The sequence below is a fragment of the Chlorocebus sabaeus genome, chromosome 20 (genome assembly GCF_047675955.1).
Source record: "Chlorocebus sabaeus isolate Y175 chromosome 20, mChlSab1.0.hap1, whole genome shotgun sequence".
Lineage (NCBI taxonomy): Eukaryota > Metazoa > Chordata > Mammalia > Primates > Cercopithecidae > Chlorocebus > Chlorocebus sabaeus.
This window is the reverse complement of record NC_132923.1, coordinates 123,447,763-123,469,206: the sequence shown is the minus strand read 5'-3', so window position 1 is coordinate 123,469,206 and position 21,444 is coordinate 123,447,763. Positions and strand designations below refer to the sequence as shown.

General features: G+C 39.7%; 1 protein-coding gene across 6 annotated transcripts in view; it reads left to right on the top strand.

Moving 5' to 3' along the window:
• Positions 1-21,444, top strand: part of PRDM2 (PR/SET domain 2) — a 129,371-nt gene that overhangs the window by 16,130 nt on the left and 91,797 nt on the right. For all 6 annotated transcript variants that reach the window (XM_073007827.1, XM_007980475.3, XM_073007824.1 and 3 more), the window contains 2 exons: positions 14,213-14,330; positions 16,015-16,118. In XM_073007827.1, the coding sequence (XP_072863928.1) occupies positions 14,213-14,330; positions 16,015-16,118 (222 nt within the window). The remainder of the gene's footprint in view (positions 1-14,212; positions 14,331-16,014; positions 16,119-21,444) is intronic.

Here is a 21,444-nt window from a genome sequence, read left to right as displayed (position 1 = left end):
GATATTGAAATGTAAGATGTGTTTCTCTTTACAGGAGATGTGGGATTACCTGGTGATTAAATTATTCTGCTATGGATATTTTCATAGCCTCAAGGGTGTTCTGATAAGTAGAACCGGTTATGTGGATCTAATAATATATTCTAGAGTAGGATTCTTATTTTCTGGTTTCAATATCATCTCACTTGTAGTTATAGAAATTCGTGGGTGTCAGAAATGTTCTCTTTTTAAAATCTTCATAAGCACTTATTTTTAAAATAAGAAGGACAAAACCAAAAATATGAAGTATGTAATTTTTTTTAAGTCCTTAGCTTAAAACTCTCAGACTTGAGAACATTTTGTATCCCTCATCAACTGAAACTTCGGACACCTTTTTATCATTTACAGGTGATTCTAACTAGAGATCACAAGTTCAATTTAATTAGCGGGGCCAAGTTTAATAAATTCAGTCCTGTGTTGCATTGAGAGATGTGAAATTTTTGGAATGGATCCTTTTGATTTCTTTTCATTACTTTCTTTATCAGAAATGTTTATTTTAATGCAGAGGACGTATATCATAAAAAATGAATCTGGCCAACACATGGGGCACATGCTTTCTATTATTTTAAAACTTGCAGATTTATTGACATGCTTTTGAAGGCATATTATTTTTGAAATGGTGAGGTGGGGGAGGGAAAAGAGAACAAAGTGGATTTCACAGTCATTGTCTGTCAAAGTTATGCTCATATATATTTCATAGATTTCATTTATTTTCCTATTTTAAGATTGATTCTTAATATGAACCTGGTCACTCAAAGGAGCTCAGTTTTCTATGGTCTAGGAACTGTTTTGTTGGAGGAGTCTTGATCCTGTGCTAGAATGGTTGTGAGTTCTTCCAAAGTGGAATCTAAATATTGATACTGTTCTTGTTGCATTACTATTCAGAATCATTTATTTGATGTGTCTACACCTTTAACCTTATGATTAATTATGCCTTAATTCTTGTACAGTATTAGGCTTGTAATATTTCTGGTGTATTAGACTTGACACTTCAAACTTTTGCTTTATATTTCAATATATCTAACTTGTGTTTAAAAAAGTCTGCATGCCAGTCAAAAAGTAGTAGCAATAACTACTTCTTCTTCTTTTTTTTTTTTTTTTTGGGGGGGCTCTTTTACAATTTCATTTTGCTTTTGACAAGTTTTAATATCAGATCTGCAGAAGACTGCCTTTGATCCTAAATGCCAAGTATCAGTGGAAAAGTGTCCTCTTATGTTTCTAATGGTTAACACATTTCTGATTTGGGTGTAATTTAAATGGTCTGGTAGTAATGAAACTTTTACTTGTATTATAAAAATTGCCCACTTTTTATGAGAAAAATTTTTAGCATCTTTTGTTATATTTTCATTATTAGAAGAATGTTAGTTATATGCTGTTAAGACCTTATTGTTATGGCATGAAATCTATCAGTGTTTTTCAACAATCACCCCAGTAATTTTTAAGGATTAAGACTTATTTCAGGATAATTTACAGTTTTCCCTTCTTGTATTTATTGCTCTCATTTTCAGACAGTGAAAATGAGCAGTAAGTGCTCGAAAAACTGAGAAATAACCACACAACAAAATTCAGATATAAAAAAGTTTAAACTTGAAGAAGATTGACTTATAAATACTTATACATACAATCCTGACGGTTATTTTAGGGTTAGGTTATTCTCTCCGGGAACGGATCAGCATTGCTTTGATGGATTTTAGTTGTCAGTTCTGTTTCTTATGATGTGTATGGTCTTGAAGACAATAGCATAGAATAATTTGTTTATATATGCCTGACAGTTGAGTTTCAGGGACTGTGGGATCCTCGTCATGGGCATATCGTATTGTTTGTTATTGATTCCTTTAGAAGAAGCAATAGAGACCACAGCCTGCCAGTATTTTCAGCACTAACTATTGAGGCAGCATTCTCAGATCGTCGGTATCCTACTTGCTTCAATTGCACACCCATCCTGATACTTAACTTTTGAGATGTTCCACTGTTTTCCTTCTTATTTTCCTAGACTTATCTAGGAATGGCTTTATCTCAGGAATGGGTCCATTATCTCAGTTGTCCCTAACATTCATTCATTCCTTCCCTCTTTCATCAGGCACAGACTGTACCCCAGTATGTTATGGGTTCTACAGGGAACTAGGTGTGCAAGGGCTCTGCCAGTAACATACTCCAAGAGGGAGACGGTTAAAAAAGCAGGAAGACAAGCAAAGTAATTTCAGATAGTGAACAGTGCTGTGAAGACAATTAAACAAGATCTTGTTATAAAGGATGATGGCTGGAGGTGAAAGGTGGTCTTTGGATTACATGGTCAGAGAAGACTATTCTGTGGAGGTGATTGCTAGTAGAACTGAAACTTAGGTAATAACCGGGAGCCGCATAGACACGTGAAGATCTGGAAAAAGGAAATTCCAGGCAGAGTGAACACATAGTAGTACAAAGGCCCTGGAGTGGAAATGAGCGTGGTAGTTCACAGAACAGAGAGCAAGCCATGGTCTGGAGCTTGGCCCCATCAGGGGCTCTGGGATAAGAGGACATTGGTGTGAGAGCTAAGGTTTATAGGGCCTTTAGGGCTACTGGACAGTGACACAAGCTGATTTCCATTTTTAGGATATCCTCCCCACTATGCTAGGGAAACCGGATTGTAAGGGAGCAGGAGTGTGGTGATAATGTGTGTTCACTACTGAGATTAGCACCAGGCTTTAGGACAGTTTCTTCAGTTGGACGACTTAGTGGACCTGACAGCTTTTTGAAAGAGGGTACTTTTTTGTATTTCAGAACTAATTTGACTCCTGTTCTTTTTCAAAAGTGGTGTATAAGTGTTTCTTGGTTTGTGTTTTCATCTGTTTATTGTTATAGCAGTCCTGCTCATTTCTTAACCAAATATAATTTAATGCCATTTCAGTAAACTGAAGCTTGTTTGTTTTTTTTCCCATCGTTTGTTCCAGCATAGTAGCTTAGATTCTTGTTTGCAAATCTATACAAAAATGGGTTGTTCATAGAATTTTAGAGATTTTAATACTGTGTGATTCTAAGCTGTTTTTTGCTTGTAACAATTACTTTGATGATGATGATTAGTCTATTGTAGCAATAATACATATTTTAGTATGAATATATTATGAATAGTCCTTAATATTAAGGAAAATTGGGTCTAATATATTCCATCACGTATTGCTGTCACTTTCCAGTTAGTTTTGATCAAGTCAGTATTTAAGAAACTAGGTGCTTTAAATGGATTAAACTGATACAATAATTGCTGATAATTCTCTGGGCAAAGCATATAAAAGGAATTACTTATATAAATTTAAATGAAACACCCATAAAATTTGCTTATTCTTATATATTTTTAAAAATAAAAACATTAGTATGTTTTGGCCATGTGAGATGGTGCATGCAGCTTTATGTAACAGCAGCCAATGCCAATGTTATGCTCTAGAGCAGAGTTACCTTGCTGATCACAGCCAACATTTGTCTAAAGAGTATGGAGAGAAGGGCTGGGTAGGGAGAGTGGAGGAGGTTGGTTCTGTGGTTCACGTACCTGGAACAGACCTGAGGAGGGTGGAGTAAATGGTCAAAGAAGTGTGGGCTCAGCTCTCGGGTCGCCAGAAGGACCAGAGTAGACTTTGCCAGTGAGGTGGGGAACCTTTGGGGGGTTTTGAGTAGAGGACTGTTAGAGTTGAGTTAAAAAACTCTTAATAAATACAAATAATGAAACTATTCTACAGGGCAGAACCAGGGCTTGGTTGAAAATAATAATAATAAAAAATATTAACTTACAGTGTTTCCTGTATGTCAGGCACTAGCCTAAATGCTTTACAGAAGTTCAGTAAGTCATTTACTATTGACTGCAACTGCATGAGGTGGGCACCATTACTATCCCTATTTGACAGATAAGAAAGTGAACACAATTGAAAATATTTTCTTGGTGCATTAAAGTTTCATTTTGACATGATTTAAAGATGAGAATTTAGGATTTATTGACCTGTTTAGTTATTTGACTTTAAAAATCAACTCTGAGGTACAATCTGCGTACAGTAAAAGGTAACTGCTTTAACTGTGTAGTACAAGTTTCACACCCGTGTAACTCTTACTGCTGTCGAGTCATAGGACATGTCCGTCACCCCAAAAAGTTCTTTTCTGCTGCTCTGAAGTTAGTCTTTCCCTGCCCAAGGTCACTACTGATCGGCTTTCTGTTCCTACACACTGGTTTCTCCTCTTCTGGGGTTTCATGGGAGTGGAATCGTACAGCCCTTGCCCTTTGGCGTTTGTCTTGTTTTGGTCTGCATACTGTTTCTGAGATTCAGCCATACTGTTGCCTGTATCAGTAGTCCATTTCTTTACAGGAGCTGTTTTATGGGAGACCATCTGACCATCTAGATAGGTCTATCATAATCTTAATTCCAAAGAGCGAAACCCTGGGATAGTTTTCTATCTTTTCATCTTAGTTATATCACCCCCTTTTTTCTAATTCTAAAAATACACAGGATATAAAAAGTTGAAACCACTTTCACTGTTTTATCATTATTAATATAGAAGTATATTTTTTGTAGATAATTATAAATATGAATCTGACTTTTTCACTTTTAAAAAAGACTTCTAAGTAAGGTGGTTCCTACGTTTTGACTTAAACCTCAATTAATAAATGTGTAGTTTCGGAAATTAGCATGCTGAATGAATAATGGTGGCACTTGAAATCTCATTTTGAATCATGTATTCTACTAGGTAAATTAGCAGTTTTTAGAAAATCTGGGACCTTGTCTTTCTGAATGAAAATATTATTTCTGAAATTCAGAAAAAAATTAACAACCTGAATAGCATTTCCTTAAGTCACTGGAACAAGCTTGTGGCAAGAAGCCTTTTCTTTTACGTTAGGATAGTAACACTTTGGCAGAGAAGGAAGCTGTGGGACTGGTTTTCTCTGCCTCTCCTTTGATACCCTCTAACTCACTCTCCTTGGTCAGTTCTGGCAATGCCATTCCAGCTGTGTGACCTTGGGCAAGTCCTCAGCTTATTTGTGTTCGCTTTCTTATCTGTTAAATGGGGACAGTAATGGTGCCCACCCCATGTGCCATGTGGTTGCAGTCAATAGTAAATGAGTTACTGGACATAAAGCCCTTAGGCTAGTGCCTGACATATAGGAAACACTGTAAGTTGTTATTTATTACTGTTATTTTTCAGCCAGTAACCACGTGCTGATTCTGTCCTATAACATAGTTTGATTACTATTACTGCTTGAATTCAGACCCAAACATCCCTTGTCTGGGCTATTACGAAGGCTCCTGATTGATTTCCTCACCAGCAGTTTTCCTTCCTATGGGACCATTCTCCGCAGTCCTTACGGAACATGCAGCTCACCATCTGGGAAATCAGAAAAGCCAGCAGTCGTCGCGAGTTGTTGGGAACATTTTCGTGGAGGAGCTGGGATTTGCACTTGACCTGGAAAGGTGTGGAGGATATTGACCATCAGAAGAATTGAGGGCCAGGTGAAAGCCTAAATTGAGAAAGGCCCAGAGTAGGAAGGGGACCTAGTCTGGTGAGGGTAGGAGGGGCCAGAGGGTGTGCCAGGAACCCAGATGCCTGTAGGGGCCAGGGATGACCTATAAGAGTAAAATGGGGATTTTTCTGTGATTTCTTCCAATAGATTTTTTTTTTTTTTTAAATCCATGGGTAGACCAAACAAACCGCATCTGAGATGAAAGGCTGTAGCCCACAGTTTGCTGCTTTGGATGAAGATAGTTTGAGAAGTTGAAACTCAGTCTCATCAGTAACAGCCTCAATGGGAGGCAGTAGAAAGCTCCTTCTGCTTACCGACTCCCTGTCCCCACTCTCACCTATTCCTATTCTGTATTAGAATCATCTGGACAAGAGGAGGGGATGAGCCCTCGGGTGTCTTATTTTCTTTGCTTCTCTTGAACATTGACAGTCTCTAAAGCCAGCAGACGAACTACTAGATTTTATTTAGAAAGTTTAAAAAGCGTTTTGAATCAGATGCTTTGTAGATTGCTTATTCAAGAAGACAAAAGGTTCAGAGAAGTTGAATATAGAGTAGACTAGAAGCCAGAAAGCCTCACCCCATCTTGTCACTTTCCTGCCCAAACCCTCTTGTGTCATCCCACTGCTTTCTGAATGCAGTCCAGCTCTGTTTCCTGCCTTAGTTTTGCAGGTTCCAGTGGCGGCTGCCTCTGCTTTTTTCCCGGCTCCACTCTGGTGCAGCTGCAGTGGCCTCTTTTTATTCCTGAACAGCCCAAGGCCCTTCTCTCCTCGGCATGTTTGCCTGGACTGCTCAGTTCTTAATACATGACTCATTTTCATCTCTCAAGTCCAAGTCCCTGTGTGACATCTCTGAGAGACCTCCCCCTGCCATCCTAACTAAAGCACTGCACTGTCCCCTCCTCATCTCTCTTACATCGCTCTTTAGGTCACTGAGACATTGAGCACCCCTAGTCTGCCACATTATCTTGGGGTGCAGGTGGGCAGGACCTGCCCTTCTCTTGGTTGCTGCGTTCCCCAGGTAACACTGCTCCAGCACACGGACACTTGCTGCCAATATGTGCAGGACGATTGGAGATTACTGAATAGCTTCAGGTTGGAAGATGTCAGTGGCAATGGGAACTGGAGAAAGGGATCGGACATGACAGATTTTGAAGGATCAGCAGCAGGGTTTGGCTCTGTTGACCACCTCATGTCCCGGAGTCTTCCCCGGCTTTGGTGATGCTATGCGCTTGGTGCCTCTTTGGCTCTGCGATGACTTCTAGGACTGGGACTCATTTGCTGCACTTTTTCTTCCGTTTCATTCTTTGATAAGGGCATTCTGAGGGCTTTGTTTTTGGCTAGTCTCTCCTTCTCTGCTTTCCATGGCGGCCTCCTCTCATCCACTTCCATGGACTCCATGGCCAGCTGGGGCCTTACTGCTCTTACAGCCATCTCTCTGTGCCCAGACCTCTGGGCAGTTGATTGCCAGGCATTTGTTTGCTTGTTTGCAGTGACCACTGCTCTGAGCTGGGTACTCTGTGCCAGGTTTTATCGAGGTGAGTGAAGCAGAGCCTGCCTGTCTACACCCCTAAATTTGCCTCTCTGGAGAGGTGATTAACAAGCCAACCAGGAAGGGCTTTCACAATACACAGGGCACACTGTTGCAAGTTGTGGAGAGTGTTGTAACTGAGCCATAGGGGAAATCCTACTAGGTTAGGATAGTGGGGACTGGCTTCTAGGAGGCCAAAGTGTACTCTGAGTAGAGCCGAGGCCTGGAATACGAATGCAAATTGGCCCCTTTTGGTAACCTCACCTTGCTGGGGTCTCAGCTTCACCACCCTGGGGTTTAAAGCATCGGGAACTTTCTTCTGCTTTTTCCTCCATTCCCTGCAGGAGCCCAAATGGGCATTGACAGTAAGTTGTTGTGTTTAATACTCTGAAGATATTGCAACTTATCTCAGTTTATTCTGGTATATTTTGCTTTTTCTCCTTTAGAGATTAGCAATGAAACCCTTCAAATGAAAAAGACTCTTGTGCCTGTTTGGAGAGAGCAAATGTCACAGCCATGTCTTGTCCCCAACTTTGCATACTTGACACTGCTCACTCTCTTTTCAAATCAAATGTGCATTGATGTAGACAGTTATAGAAATTCCTTTTCATGGCTTTTTAAAAAATTATTATTTTTATTTTTTAGACAGTCTCGCTCTGTTGCCCTGGTTGAAGTGCAGTGGCGCGATCTCGGCTCACTGCAACCTCCGCCTCCCGGGTTCAAGCGATTCTCCTGCCTCAGCCTCCCGAGTAGCTGAGACTACAGGCACGCACCACCATGCTCAGCTAATTTTTGTATTTTTAGTAGGGACGGGGTTTCACCATGTTGGCCAGGATGATCTCGATCTCCTGACCTCGTGATCCACCTGCCTCTACCTCCCAAAGTTCATGGCTTATTTTTGAGGGAAAATACATATAACAAAGTATGGAAGAAAAAGATATTGCAGGGCATAGAGGGAGAAAAAGGAATGAGGAGGAAGAGGGGAGAAAGCTTATAGTTGTAATGCTTGTAGTTTTTAATGTTGACAGTTGTACTCAGGAAGCGGGGGAGGTGCCCAGGAAGGGGAGAACGTAGGACGCGAATGTTTGGATTAAGCCCCCGCTGCCTCCCTCCACTCTTGTAGGTTTGGTCTCTAGGAATCGGTCCTATCTTCTGCTTCTCAGCCCTGAGAGGGGAGGTACTATGGAAGGCTGGAGGCGGTCTTAGTATAGCAGCAGCTTGAGCTTTTTGATCATATTTGTTGTATCTATGGATGTTTACCATATTGGAAATTATAATAAATTATTTTGAAATAGTTATAGATCCACATGAAGTTGTAAGAATAGTGTAAAGAGTCCTGTGTACTCTTATTTATTTTTGAGAAGGAGTCTTGCTCTATCCCCCAGGCCGGAGTGCAGTTGCATAACCACAGCTCACTGCAACTTCCGCCTCCCGGGTTCAAGTGATTCTCCTGCCTCAGCCTCCTGAATAGCTGGGATTACAGGCGTGTGCCACCACGCTCGGCTAGTTTTTGCTTTTTTTAGTAGATAGGGTTTCACCATGTTGGCCAGGCTGGTCTCGAACTCCTGACTTCAAGTGATCCGCCCGCCTCGGCCTCCCGAAGTGCTGGGATTACAGTCATAAGCCACCACGCCCGGCCCAAGTCCTGTGTACTCTTTACCCAGCCGTTTTTAGCAGTAACATCTTACAAAGCTTTAGGACAATATGAAAGCTAGGAAATTGATTTGGTATAATAATGCTAGTTAGACTACAGGCCTTATTGATAAATCAGAAAAAGTTAAAACATAAGATTAAGCAATCACACATTTCATGAACCACCAGAATGATGACATTTTCACATACGATAGCCTCCAGAAAACTCCACTGTACACACCTGAGAGTGAAAAAGGCAGACAACATTTTAGTGTTGTTACAGCAATAGCTCTGACCTTGTGGTCCCCAGAAAGGGAATTCTCAGGTGTCCACGGACTGTGAGGTATGAGACACCACTGGGTTGGTGGTTAGAATGTAGACTCTGGAATCTGTCTGGATTTTATCTTGGCTCCACTACTTTAAAACTATGTAGCCTGGGAAAGTTACTCAGCAGGGCTGCTCTGTGGCATGGTATTTGAGAATCCAGACCCTGAAGCCAGATTGTCTGGATTGAAAGTACCTAGCTCTGCCACCTGCTGGCTGTGACTATGGGCAAGGTTTAGTTTCATCTGTAACATGGGGATCATAAAAGTACCTATGGCAATTGGTAGTGTGCAGATCAAGTGAGGTGATAAGTGCTTGGAATTGTGTCTGATGTATCTCCAACACTCCATCTGTGTTAGTTGTGATTGTTATTGTTGTGAGGATTAAATGAGGTAATGCATGTAAAGTGCTTAGCACAGATCTTGGCCTGGAGAATGGAATAAACGTTGTACTCCCTAAGCTCCTCACCCCGTCCAGCATGGGAAGGTCATCCTGGGTCAGAGGAAATGTATCAGGAAAGCAGTAGAAAGGCCCTTCAGAGGCTCCCTAGCAAGGTCAAACCTCACGAATCAAAATCTCTCTAAGGTTTCTTGTCTCGGGGAGCAGGAACAGAGAAGTTCTTCCTCTAGCCAGTGGGCTTCATGAGGAGGGGGTCCTTGATCCTTACCACCTAGCATGGTGCTAGCCCTGAGCAGACACTCAGGGAGTACATGTTAGTGTCTGACAAATGGGCTGAATGAAGGAGGGAGGCTTTGGCGATTAATTGGGGGAAGAGAAGCGAGTAGTGACTTTCTTTGAGTTTGAGGTAGGAAGTTGGAAACATCGGATTAATGAGATCAATTAATAGTTAACAACTAAATGACATTAAATTGACTTAAATTTAACATGTTAAATTTAATACGTATTGTTCCAGATCTGTTCACTGATACATGTTTAAAGACTGTACTTCATTAAGCAGTCAAATAATGAGTCCTCATTGAGGTCAACTAACAGGGAAGCAGAGAAGTCCTTTAGCTTCTTTCATATCACAGTGATCAGTGTTAAAAACCCATAAGACAGGAACATACTTCTATTCAGGGGCAGCAAGGATGGGGCGTGCTGGGAGATGCCAGCAGCTGGGGTGCCTTGCAGAGCTTGCGATCTGCTCTCTGCTCTCTGCTTGATGACTTCTACTCCGCGAATGGGTAGACGAGCGAATGGCGATGAGTGTTTCTCAGAGGCCTTACCCCTGCCTGCCCCTCCTGCCTCAGTTTTAGCTGCTTCTCTCACTTCTCTGCCCTGGACACATGGGTCTTTTTGCCTGGATACTGCTTTTCCTCTTAATTTGAGATTTGGTCCTGGCTGTTTTCTTTTCGTGGCACGTTTCCCTGATAATGTCACAGATTTCCTTTCTACTTCTGGAGAGGCCTCACCTGTCTGTCTGAAAAGGCATCCCCATCCCTATTCCATGACTCCATGACTGTGTTTCCTTTTTTTTTTTTTTTTTTTTTTGAGACAGTCTCGCTCTGTCAGCCAGGCTAGAGTGCAGTGGCATGATCTCGGCTCACTGCAACCTCTGCCTCCCGGGCTCAAACAGTTCTCTTGCCTCAGCCTTCTGGGTAGCTGGGATTACAGGCGCCCACCACCGCACCTAGCTAATTTTTGTATTTTTAGTAGAGACGGGGTTTCACCATGTTGGCCAGGCTGGTCTCGAACTCCTGACCTCAGGTAATCTGCCTGCCTTGGCCTTCCAAAGTGTTGGGATCACAGGCGTGAGCCATTGCACCCGACATTCCCCTCTTTTTTTCTTTCACCATTGATCAGAAGGCATGTGTCCCCTTTTTTGTGCTTGAGTTTTCTACAGGGCATCAGCCGTTGTATGTATGTGTTTAATTTTGTCTCTATTTCTCACCAGAGTGATGCCTTGTTGAGGCAACCGTGCTGCCTAGAACATTGCCTGGCCCATAGCAGGGATTCGGAAATATATAAATAAATATATAGAGTAGATGGTGCAATTTATTTTAGACAAGATCAATCTGGGAAATAGTGCCAGGATCAAATTGTGATTCTTTAGTGTAAGAATCAAGATGAACCCATTTAGATATAATATTACATCTAATCCTATCAGGATATATACCAAGAAGAGATCCCAGTTTATGAGTATGTGGGGGAGAGAACTTTTTGAAAACATTCCTTTTGTTCCTAAGGTTTACTTGTACATTGATTGCTTGGAATTAATGGCATACCACATTTTCTAAAAAAGGGTTCTTATATTGATCAAGAAGAATACCTACTGCAAATTCAAGAAATTCAGGCTTATGTGGAGAAGATACTTCCTGATAGATGACCCTGCTCTTTTATTTATTTCTATCCCTCCTTTTTAGAAAAAGCTTTTAAGTTAGCTTACAAAGAGCCATGTACTCATTCAAGTATTTAAGTGACAACAAACATTTGAAATCTACTGCTAAGCTGGGGGAACACAACATTGAATAAGATAGACACCATCTGTCTTCACTGCAGTCTCACAGAGGAGGCACACAGTAAACACAGAGCTATACAAATAAGCATTTAAAACTGTGGTAAGAGCTATGAAGGAGAACCAAGGAAGAAAAGAGGGTGGTTCTATTTAGGAAGTCCAGCCCATGAATCTACTTTCTACTCCTCAAATCACTGATTTTCTAGAAATGTTCTAGACAGTTTGCAGCCGTACCCATGGCCATGGAGAGCCCAGTGGGGATGTGGGCGGAAGGGAGGGAGGGCCCTGGGGCTGCCCAGTGTCTGGGTTGTGCTGCTGTGAACTGAGGTGCTCCTCTTGTAGTTCGGTCCTTTTGTAATGTGAAGGATACGACAATAACAGAAAAAGCTTTCCTCTACTGGGTGTATGAGTCCAAAAGGAAAACCAATGGGTCTACTGCGACAAGATGTGGAATAAAAGAGTAATTTAAAAGAAAAAAAAAGACAAAAAATAATGGGTTGACTTAAAACAGATAAACAAATGCATAGGATTTTTTGGTATTTCTTTTTCCCATGGCATCTCTGCTGAGGTCCTTTATGTTCTCAGGTGCTTCAGAAATTTTAATACACGTGATCTCCAACTTGTACTCAAGTTACACATTTCCTATGGGAATGACCATTCCTGCCTTAAGCACCATGTCCTGCTGACATTTCCATGAAAATCTGGAAGTTTTAGGGCAGAGGTTCTTAGATGATATTCTAGCAGAATCTTAAGTCAAAACTCCATGATGGTTAGGACTGACCATAGGCACTCAGATCGGACAGATACAGGTTCACATCCAGGCTTTGAGCCATTTAAGCGACGTCCGTAAGCTCTAATTCGGGAGACACTGATAATACCTGTTTCTTGGGCTATTTGGAGTAAATTCTCCCCAGCACATAAGACAGCACAGTGCCTTGAGCAAGGAAGTTCTCAGTAAATGTGAAGTTGTCATTAGAATTACTGTGAAAGTGCCTGGAAGTATCCGTTTAGGTTAGCAGACACGGTGACTTTTGAAATCGGCTGTGCTTCTGGGGAGAATAAATGGTGCTGCGTGTTTGCCTAGGGTCCCAACTGAGACGGAAGAAGAAGACCCCCTTTTACTTTACTAAATGGCCAGTGCTGATAGGACATCACTCTGGCTAATGTTTGTTAATGTCACTTACTTTATCAGTGTTAGGAAATAATCATTATGTAGCTTAGGATACCAATGGCAACTACCAATGTAATACCTTTTCCCTCTTTGGAAATAAATTGTTCACATTTCCAAAAATCCAGCTTATAGATTAAGAATTTAAAAACGGGGACACTATATTTAGAAGTGAAAAATGTCTGTAGTTAATTTATTCACACTTTAGCTAATTAGAAGTACCAGTAAGACCATTTTCTGGGGCTAATTGGCTATCTTATGTTTTGAAAATGTTTCGGGGATATTGTTGGGACAAAGGTGTAAATCAAGCAGGAACAAAGCATTTATGTGTCTGAAATGTAGGCTCATTTGGCTCGGCTCTGCACAAGAGACGAACCTGTATCTAGATGCCCTGTCTTGGGCTCTCCAGCTTGAAGCAGGCCAGAGAGTAGATGACCATGTTTGTGACTATGAGATTTATTTCTCTTGAAGTAGACTGTTGATAATTAATAAACCAAAAATTGAAATGCTGAGAGTATACCAGTTTGGATGATATTCTTTTCTTTGTACATATATTCTTGAAGACGACAAGAGCTTCATTGTTGTGGGAAAAATTGATCTTTTTTGTTTGAGGGTTTACTTTTGCTTATGTTGGTTCCTTTAAAAGTCCTGGAGAAATGTTTCCCTGTGCAGTGAAATGAAACACACTCAGACTACAAAGCCTATCATTCTTAGCAGTGCCGTGATACGCACATCAGTTAGACTGGATAAGCACATCAGCTCCGTAGGATATATGATGTACCGGTTACTAGACCCTTGGTGTTCCTTTGATTTGAAAGTTATCAAAAAATAACAGTCATATTCTACCAGTTGGCTCAAATCTCTCCCTTCCTTACATACATACCTAATAGTAATCTTTTCTTAAGATTATGAATTCCAGCCTAAACTTTGAAAAGTAATTTTAAAAAATTCTGTGTTTCTTAGCAACTCAGTGATATCCTGGTGATTTTGCTGTTTAGTGACTTGGTGAACAGTGGTAAATTACTGTTTCCTGGAAAGGTGGCACTTGCAGTGAGGGACCACAATAAGTTGTCGTGTTCTGGAGTGGAATATTCGGGCCCCATCCAGTTAGGGGTTGTTGCTGGAGGGCAACATGGATGGGGCAGGGTTGGAGGGCCCCAGTAGCCTTTGTGGTATATGCTGAAAGCATTCATTGAAGTGGGCAAGTTGGTTTTTATTTTTTAAATGTGCTAGGGTACTGATGGTAGCCTTTGATTTAGAAGTAAGCTTATGCTATATTTTGCTGCCAGATTCTATTTGAGTTTAAAGCAGTATGGTGCCAGAGATTATCATGTTTTGGAAATGGCCACAGGTGGCTGGAACAAAATAGAGTAACACAGACATGCTTGAAGGCTGCAGTGGTTTCCTTTGGACAGTTACAAACAAGCATCAAAGCAGCTCCTCAAATGCTTGACATCATCGTTTTGGTCTGGCTTGCCAGCTTCAGGTTTCGATCACATTTTTGCATATTTGCTTATTGAACCAGAAAAAAAACCAACCCCACGATTTGGGTTTTCTTTCTTTTGCTATGATCCTTCTATTTCTTGACTTGCAGAACACTACTGAGCCTGCGGTGGCCACTGAGACCCTGGCTGAGGTACCCGAACATGTGCTGCGAGGACTTCCGGAGGAAGTGAGGCTTTTCCCTTCTGCTGTTGACAAGACCCGGATTGGTGAGTACTACTCCTGTCCCGGAGCAAGTCAGGCAGTAAAGAGCAGGTGGCAGTGCGGCTTCCTGCAGGGGCATATCAGGTAGGGAGCACACCATAAAAGCAGCGGATTTACCCTTGACTTAGAAGATTTTATGGTGTTGATGCATTTTCCAGTCAAGAATCCAGGTTGGACATGAGTTGTAAAAATAAAACTGGGAAAACACACACACACACACACACACACACACACACGTCCCATCCTTCTTTACTTGCCCAAGTGTCCTCCTCCTATGAGTCTCCTTGCTGAACCTCACCCCACAGAATGTGTTGTTCCCTTCTCTCTGATTTCACCATGATGAACGTGATTGTGCCATTATATTCACTTCATTGTTTTGTAATTATTTTTACACTTGGCCCTGTTGTTTCTTGTGAGTGCCTTTATTTCTTATGTATCTTTGTGCCTCCAGTACCAGACACTTTGTGGACCCTCAGTAGATACTTGAATGAATGACACGCTGTGAGTGTATCTAAATTCTTCTGGCTAGGATTTCTCCTTGAACACAAACCAAGCTTGTGTGTGTTTGGTCTTTTTGTGGCCTAATCTTTAGACAGAAGGCTAAGGAAGTGAATTGTAAAACTTTAGTCAAAATACAGTCTTGGAATACATTATATTTATATCCCTGTTTCTTTCTTTTAGATGTACTTCCGATACTCCAATTTATATGTACACGTGTGTGAAAAAATTTTAACACACGCTCTTAAAAATTCTCATTGGAAACTTATTCATTGAGCAGTTTGAATATATTGTTCAAATGAAAGTGGTTGATTTTATAGCTCAACTAATTGATTGTTAGTGTTGTTGTCAAATGCAGTTCATAGCAGACTTACAGAAAAGTGGGATTTGTACATCCTAGCAGGATAGGACTGGCCCAGCCTTTACCCCCCATTCCGTACATGAGGAAACTGAAGCCGAAAGGTGAGGGAACCGATCTGAGGTGCTGCTGTCTGCCAGTTTGTTGACTGCTGGGCCAGACTCCTGCCATTTCACTGCCTGCTTGCTCATTAAATCTCTTTCTATTATGGTCAGTGCATAATAAATAGAAATAACCCTAAGAATACTGTGGATGAACAGCTATTTTGGCTGTTAGAAACTGAAAAGTGAGCCGTTCCAGTAGCTAAGTTTTCAGGAAGCTTAGTTAGGCAGGAAAGCATTTTCCATTTTAAGCAAATGAACTTTAAAAATATTTATTCATAAAACTATATTTCTAACCCTTTAAAAGAACAAGTCATGTTCATTAGGGACAATTTGAACTTTATAGACAAGCAGACAGAGGAGTTTAAAAATCAGTTATAGTTTCACTCCATTCCAATATTTTTTCTCTTCAGTTGTTGTGACTGTTATTCAAGTATTTGTGATCCTACTGTATGGGTAGTGTTACATGTAAAACATTTAAAAATATATACAACATTTTTTTCTAATTATAAAACAATATAGGTTCTTTATAGAACAGAAGAGTATAAAGAAGAAAAATAAAAATCCCCATTGAGGACTTGACTTAATTTAACTTGATCTCAGGCTATTTAACATTAGCTTGATTTAGGCAGTCTAGCCTTTTACCTATTTTGTGAAACTTAATCGATTTTAATGGTTTCAATCTTTAAAATAACCATGATACGTTATAAAAATACTGATTTTATTTTCTAGGTGTCTGGGCCACTAAACCAATTTTAAAAGGCAAAAAATTTGGGCCATTTGTTGGTGATAAGAAAAAAAGATCTCAGGTTAAGAATAATGTATACATGTGGGAGGTAAGAAGTAATTCTGATTCTTTGTTTTTCAGAGTTTTATGAAATAATTATTCTGTTCTCTCAGAATTTGACATTTTGAAATTAAAACAATCATTTTAATGTGTTCTTTAAAATCAAGAATATTTTTATTAAAGAGAAAATGTGTTTCCCTGGATACAGACTGCTATTTATATATGCTTTTGTATTTTGAAACTGCTTGGCTGTCCTCAACAATAAATGTCAATTCCATGTTTTATATTGCCGTGTCCAGGGTGTTTTGCTTTGCAACTAAGACTTTGACTTCCTGTTCGATGGTTTGTCACTTCACAGGCTTCCAGATAAACCCCATAAAAGACACTATGGTGGCTGCAAAGAAAGCACTGTTAGGTTCTTCTCTATATTTTAGAAAGTAATTTCGGTGTTGCTAGGATATTCAGAGTTGGATATATTTAGCATATGGCACATATATAGCGCTTGTAATTTTTCAGGAGTTTTTCATCTATTAATTTCATGTTTTCCAAGCAATCCTGGAAGACAGCAGGGCATCTGCACGCTCCTTTGAGAGGGGAAGCAGTCAGGAGACAGAGCTGAGCTCTCCTTCTCTGTGGGTCTCCACTTGAGAAGCCTGTAGATGCAGAACTAGAATGCATCTCTCCCTGCCACACTGGGAGGCAGTTAAGGTTTTCATTGCATTGCCTGAGTTCAAATCCTACCTCTAGCTTCGTGACTTGGAGCAGGGTATATAACCTCTGGGCTAGACAACCCTCAATTTAAAAAATAGAGATAAAAGATATCTCCTAGGATAGTTGTGAAGATAAAATTTGTCATTGTTGCTTTTGTCGTTCCCTGGGGTATTGCATAGGAATTCAGCATTTGTGATGAATTTAGTTCAAGTCATTGCCCCCTGGAAGCCCCCTGAATTCTTAAAGGAGCTCCATGGTGTGACTCCTTTTCAAAACAAGTTAAGTTTTTGGCTGGTGAGGAAAAGCATTCCTATTAGATTGTCTGAAATTGAATCACATCTGTTTTTTACACATTAACATATAAAAGCCTAAAAATAAAATATGGCTAGGAAATGTGTGGACACTTTTCATCAAGAAGTTCTGTGGCATTTGTATGGTTGAGGTACGCTGCTGTTTTTCTTCATGCTCTAAGCTGTTTCCCAACTCAAAAAATCCGACAGTTTCTCCCAATAATTTTGAGTTCTTTGTTTCTTATGAATTTGTTATAATGTATCTTCTGACTCTTAAAGGGGGGTGTCTTAGGAAATGAGGATTTACCACAAGAGTCATTGCATTCTGTTATTTCACCACTTTTGAGGTGTAAGAGTTCTGTGTTTGTAGAAAAGCTGCCCGGCCAAAAAATGTTAAGATAATGCCTGCGTGATTAAAAATGTCTTGAACACAAAATTATTCTCCCAAATAAACTGCATTTTAAATTTTAGATGTTTCCCAAGGGAAAGTAACAAATTTGCTCACCAGGTTTAGCACTACGTTTAGTGAGAATAATGTCAAGGAACCAGAAACTGCTTACTCTGGTGCTGTGTTTATAACGCTAATCTTGAACAAGTGCCATCAGTATTGAACTTAAGTTAGTAGTACCTATTTTATCCCATGTAACAACTTGATGTTGTTGGGCATATCGTATCATTTATTAATAGTCCTTTTTGTAAATTAAGCTTCATTTGCATTGAGATTCATACATAGTATGACTTGATAGTTGTTGAGAATTTGGAACCATGACTTATTAGAATTTCACTATAAACCAGTTAACATCCCATTGTTAATGTAAGATACTTATATACTGTACTACTAGAGTTTGCAAATCCTTGATAAGAATCCTAGTTCTTATCAAGGGTGGCTTTTGTCTTCCTGCAATTAAAAAAAAATCATTCAAGTAGTTCTGACTACAAAGTATACATTTGCTATAGAAATCTGTAAGCCTTTTGCTCTGTTAAAATAAAAGTCAATAGATGTGACATACATGTGTAAGTATGTATATGGCAAAGGAAGTATAAATTATAATGTAAATATTTCTTAGAAAGAATAAAATGAACATTGAGGTAAGACTTAGTAGTTTCCCATTAGTTTATTCCAACTCTGCTCTTACCCTCAGACCTGCATCAGAATGCCTTGTATTAATGTAACAGGAATGGCTTATCATCAGAATCTCATCTTGGGTATTTGTTCTTCCATCAAATCCCCTAAGACCATCTTATCTTTTAGCAGCAGGGTCTTAGACCCCAGCCAGAATTCCATCTTAAAGCTAATCTAAGACAAAGTGTTAAATTGCTCTCCTTGAGCCCTTGATTATCTAACCCAGTCTTAAGTTCTCTAAGCTTTCACTGAAAACATTCTGTTAAATCAGAAATAACAGGAGAGGAACAGTAGAGTATCCTCACGGTGAATGCACAAAATAGGTTCTCACAAGGAGAGCGTGTTCTTCGATGGGTTTCTGGCAGGGAGCCACCAGCTAGCTGGCGCTCAGGACTTGGTGTTTTCGTTCTCTTGACTCTCCCCATCCGCGCCGAGGAATCTGCCATATTTTAAAACCACCTCTGATAAAAGCCTTTTAGATGTACTTTTACGGGACTCAAATTGCTTCTAATTAACATAACTTTAGAATTACTTGGATAAGAATTATTTTAGTAAGCTTTTTTTTTTTTTTTTTTTTTTTAAAATACACTTCGTTTTTATTTTGGTGCAGTTTTAGGTTCACGGCAAAATTGAGCAAACAGTACAGGTAGTTCCCAAATACCCGCTGTCCCCACACATGCACTGCCTTCCCCACTATCAACCTCCTGCGGCAGAGTGGGGCATTTGCCAGCCTATGAACCTGCATTGACACATCGTTATTACCCAAAGTCCACAGTTTACATTAGCGGTCACTCTTTGTGTTATATGTTCTAATAAGTCTTTTAAAATTTAAAATTAATACATGCTCACTGCAACATAATAGAAACAATACAGAAAAATATATACAAGAACATAAAAATCATTGAAATCCCTACCATCCAGGCGCAACCACTGTGAACATCTTCCTGAACGTTCTTTTTAACTCCTTGCTTCGCTGCTTCTCTGTTTTCAGCCTCACATATACACTGGTACATTTACAACCTGTATGTAGAAATTTTTACAATTGAGATCAAACAGTACATGCAGTTTATAATGCTTTTTTTTCTTTCAGTATCTTGTGGACATATCTATGTGGACTACTTATTTACGTTATTGTTTCTTTCCCTCCCTCCCTCCCTCCCTCCCTTCCTTCCTTCCTTTCTTTTTTTTGAGACAGGGTCTTGCTCTGTTGCCCAGGCTGAAATGCAGTGGCATGTTCATAGCTCATCCTCTACCTCCTGGGCTCAAGTGGTCTTCCTGCCTCAGCCTCCCGAGTAGCTAGGACAGGCCTGTGCCACTATGCTCAGCTAATTTTTGTATTTTTGGTAGAGATGGGGTTTCACCATATTGCCCAGGCTGGTCTTGAACTCACGGGCTCATGGGCTCAAGCGATCTGCCCGTCTCAGCCTTCCAAAGTGCTGGGATTACAGGTGCGAGCCACTGTACCTGGCTTATTTACATCATTATTCCTACGCCTACCCAGAATTTCATTGTATACCATTCATGATTTATTTAACCAAGCCTTATGTTGGATGTTTAAATTATTTTAATGTTTTTATGATTATAAATAATTCTTCAAAGTATAAAACTCACTGTATATAAATATGTGTTGGCTTGTCTGTTTTCTTAAATTTCTAGAAATATAAATGTTGTCAAAAAGTTATATACATTTTAACTTTTTATAAATTTTGTCAAACGTTTTCCCTCCAGAAGGATTGTACTATTAATTATTTATACAACCACCAGGGGTATATGTTTCTTGCCAGCCTTTTAAAATCCAGTATTGTTAATCTTTTTAATATTATATAGTTAAAAATATCAGTTTTTATAGAGGAAGACCAGTGGTCACTGCTTCTATTAATATTTGCATTTTATTCATTCAGGCAACAAATTTTGAGGTCAGGAGGATAGAGGGAAGAAAGTAAAATTGCATGTCAGTTAAGATTGATAGAGAAATTGTCTCTGTATAATGAGAAGACTTTAATGTAATTTTTAAAAGATATGTAAACATTTTTTATCAGTCAGCGCTGCTATGATTAAATATTAACAGGCGAGTTTTATAGTCCTCGCTATCTCAGTTCTTCTGATTTCAGATTATTTGTAAGTTAAAATTGCAAGCAAGAAGAAGAGAGAGAAGTCAGCCAGCTGATTCTGCAGAACCTTTTTTCAGAAAGTACTTTTCAGCTCTCAGTGCTGCTTTTTAGCAGTGGGAAAAGGTTTGGATCACTAAGGACATCTAACCTGCCACCTGTTTATTTCAGCGCTGGAGCTAGGAATGATTTTTACATTTTTAAATGGTTGGAAAAATAAAAACGTTTTGTGACATATGAAAATTATATGAAATTCAAATTTCAGTTCATGAGTAACGTTTTCTTGGAACACGGCTATGGTCATTCATCTAAATATTACGTATGGCTTCTTTTGCCCCATAATTGCAGAGTTGAGCAGTGGTGATGGAGACCAAATGGCCTGCAAAACTGCAGATATTTGTGTGTGGCCCTTTACAGAAAGTTTGCTCAGCCTTGGTCTTGATGTGTCGGGGAGAGTAGCAGTAGGAGTGAATGTGGTGATGTCTGCTTTCAGGTTTGCTGAAAAGCTGAGTGGTTAATAGCAGTGCATAGGTTTTGAACAAAGTAATTAAAGGTGGGATGGCTGTAGAACTGGTTGTCATAGAAACAGATGAGTCAATTACATTCCTCTTCTCTCAGGAACTGCAGGACAGCTGAGGACATTGAAGTACAGAGAATTAAGTGATGTTTTTGAACAGGTTAACTTGTACTCAGATTGGCAGCTTGGTCTGGTGCAAAAAAAAAATTCTCTTTGAGAGTTTGTTTATTCATTCATTTAACCCCTGTTAAACTTTTAGCACGTACCAGGCACTGTCCTAAGTTCTTCAACACCATGCTGGGCATAAAATTTTGTGGTGTTAAAAACTACTGGTAATACCTCACGGAAATTTTTATTTGTGGAATAGAGGAATACTAGAAGTGACCTAGATCTTCCACAGGAGAGAAATCTGAGTTCTACGTGCCTTCATGAAGTTCCTAACAAATCTATTAGGAACTTACTGTCATTTAAAAGTAGGAATAAATTTTAAAAAGATCTCACTTTGGTAAAAAAGTGTTTCAATGAAAGCCTTTTTAAAATAAAGGCCTTTTAAAAAATAATATTCTTAGAATATTAGTCCTGGAATCAGGCCAGGAGCCCGTTTCTCGGTTGATTATTCAGTCTTC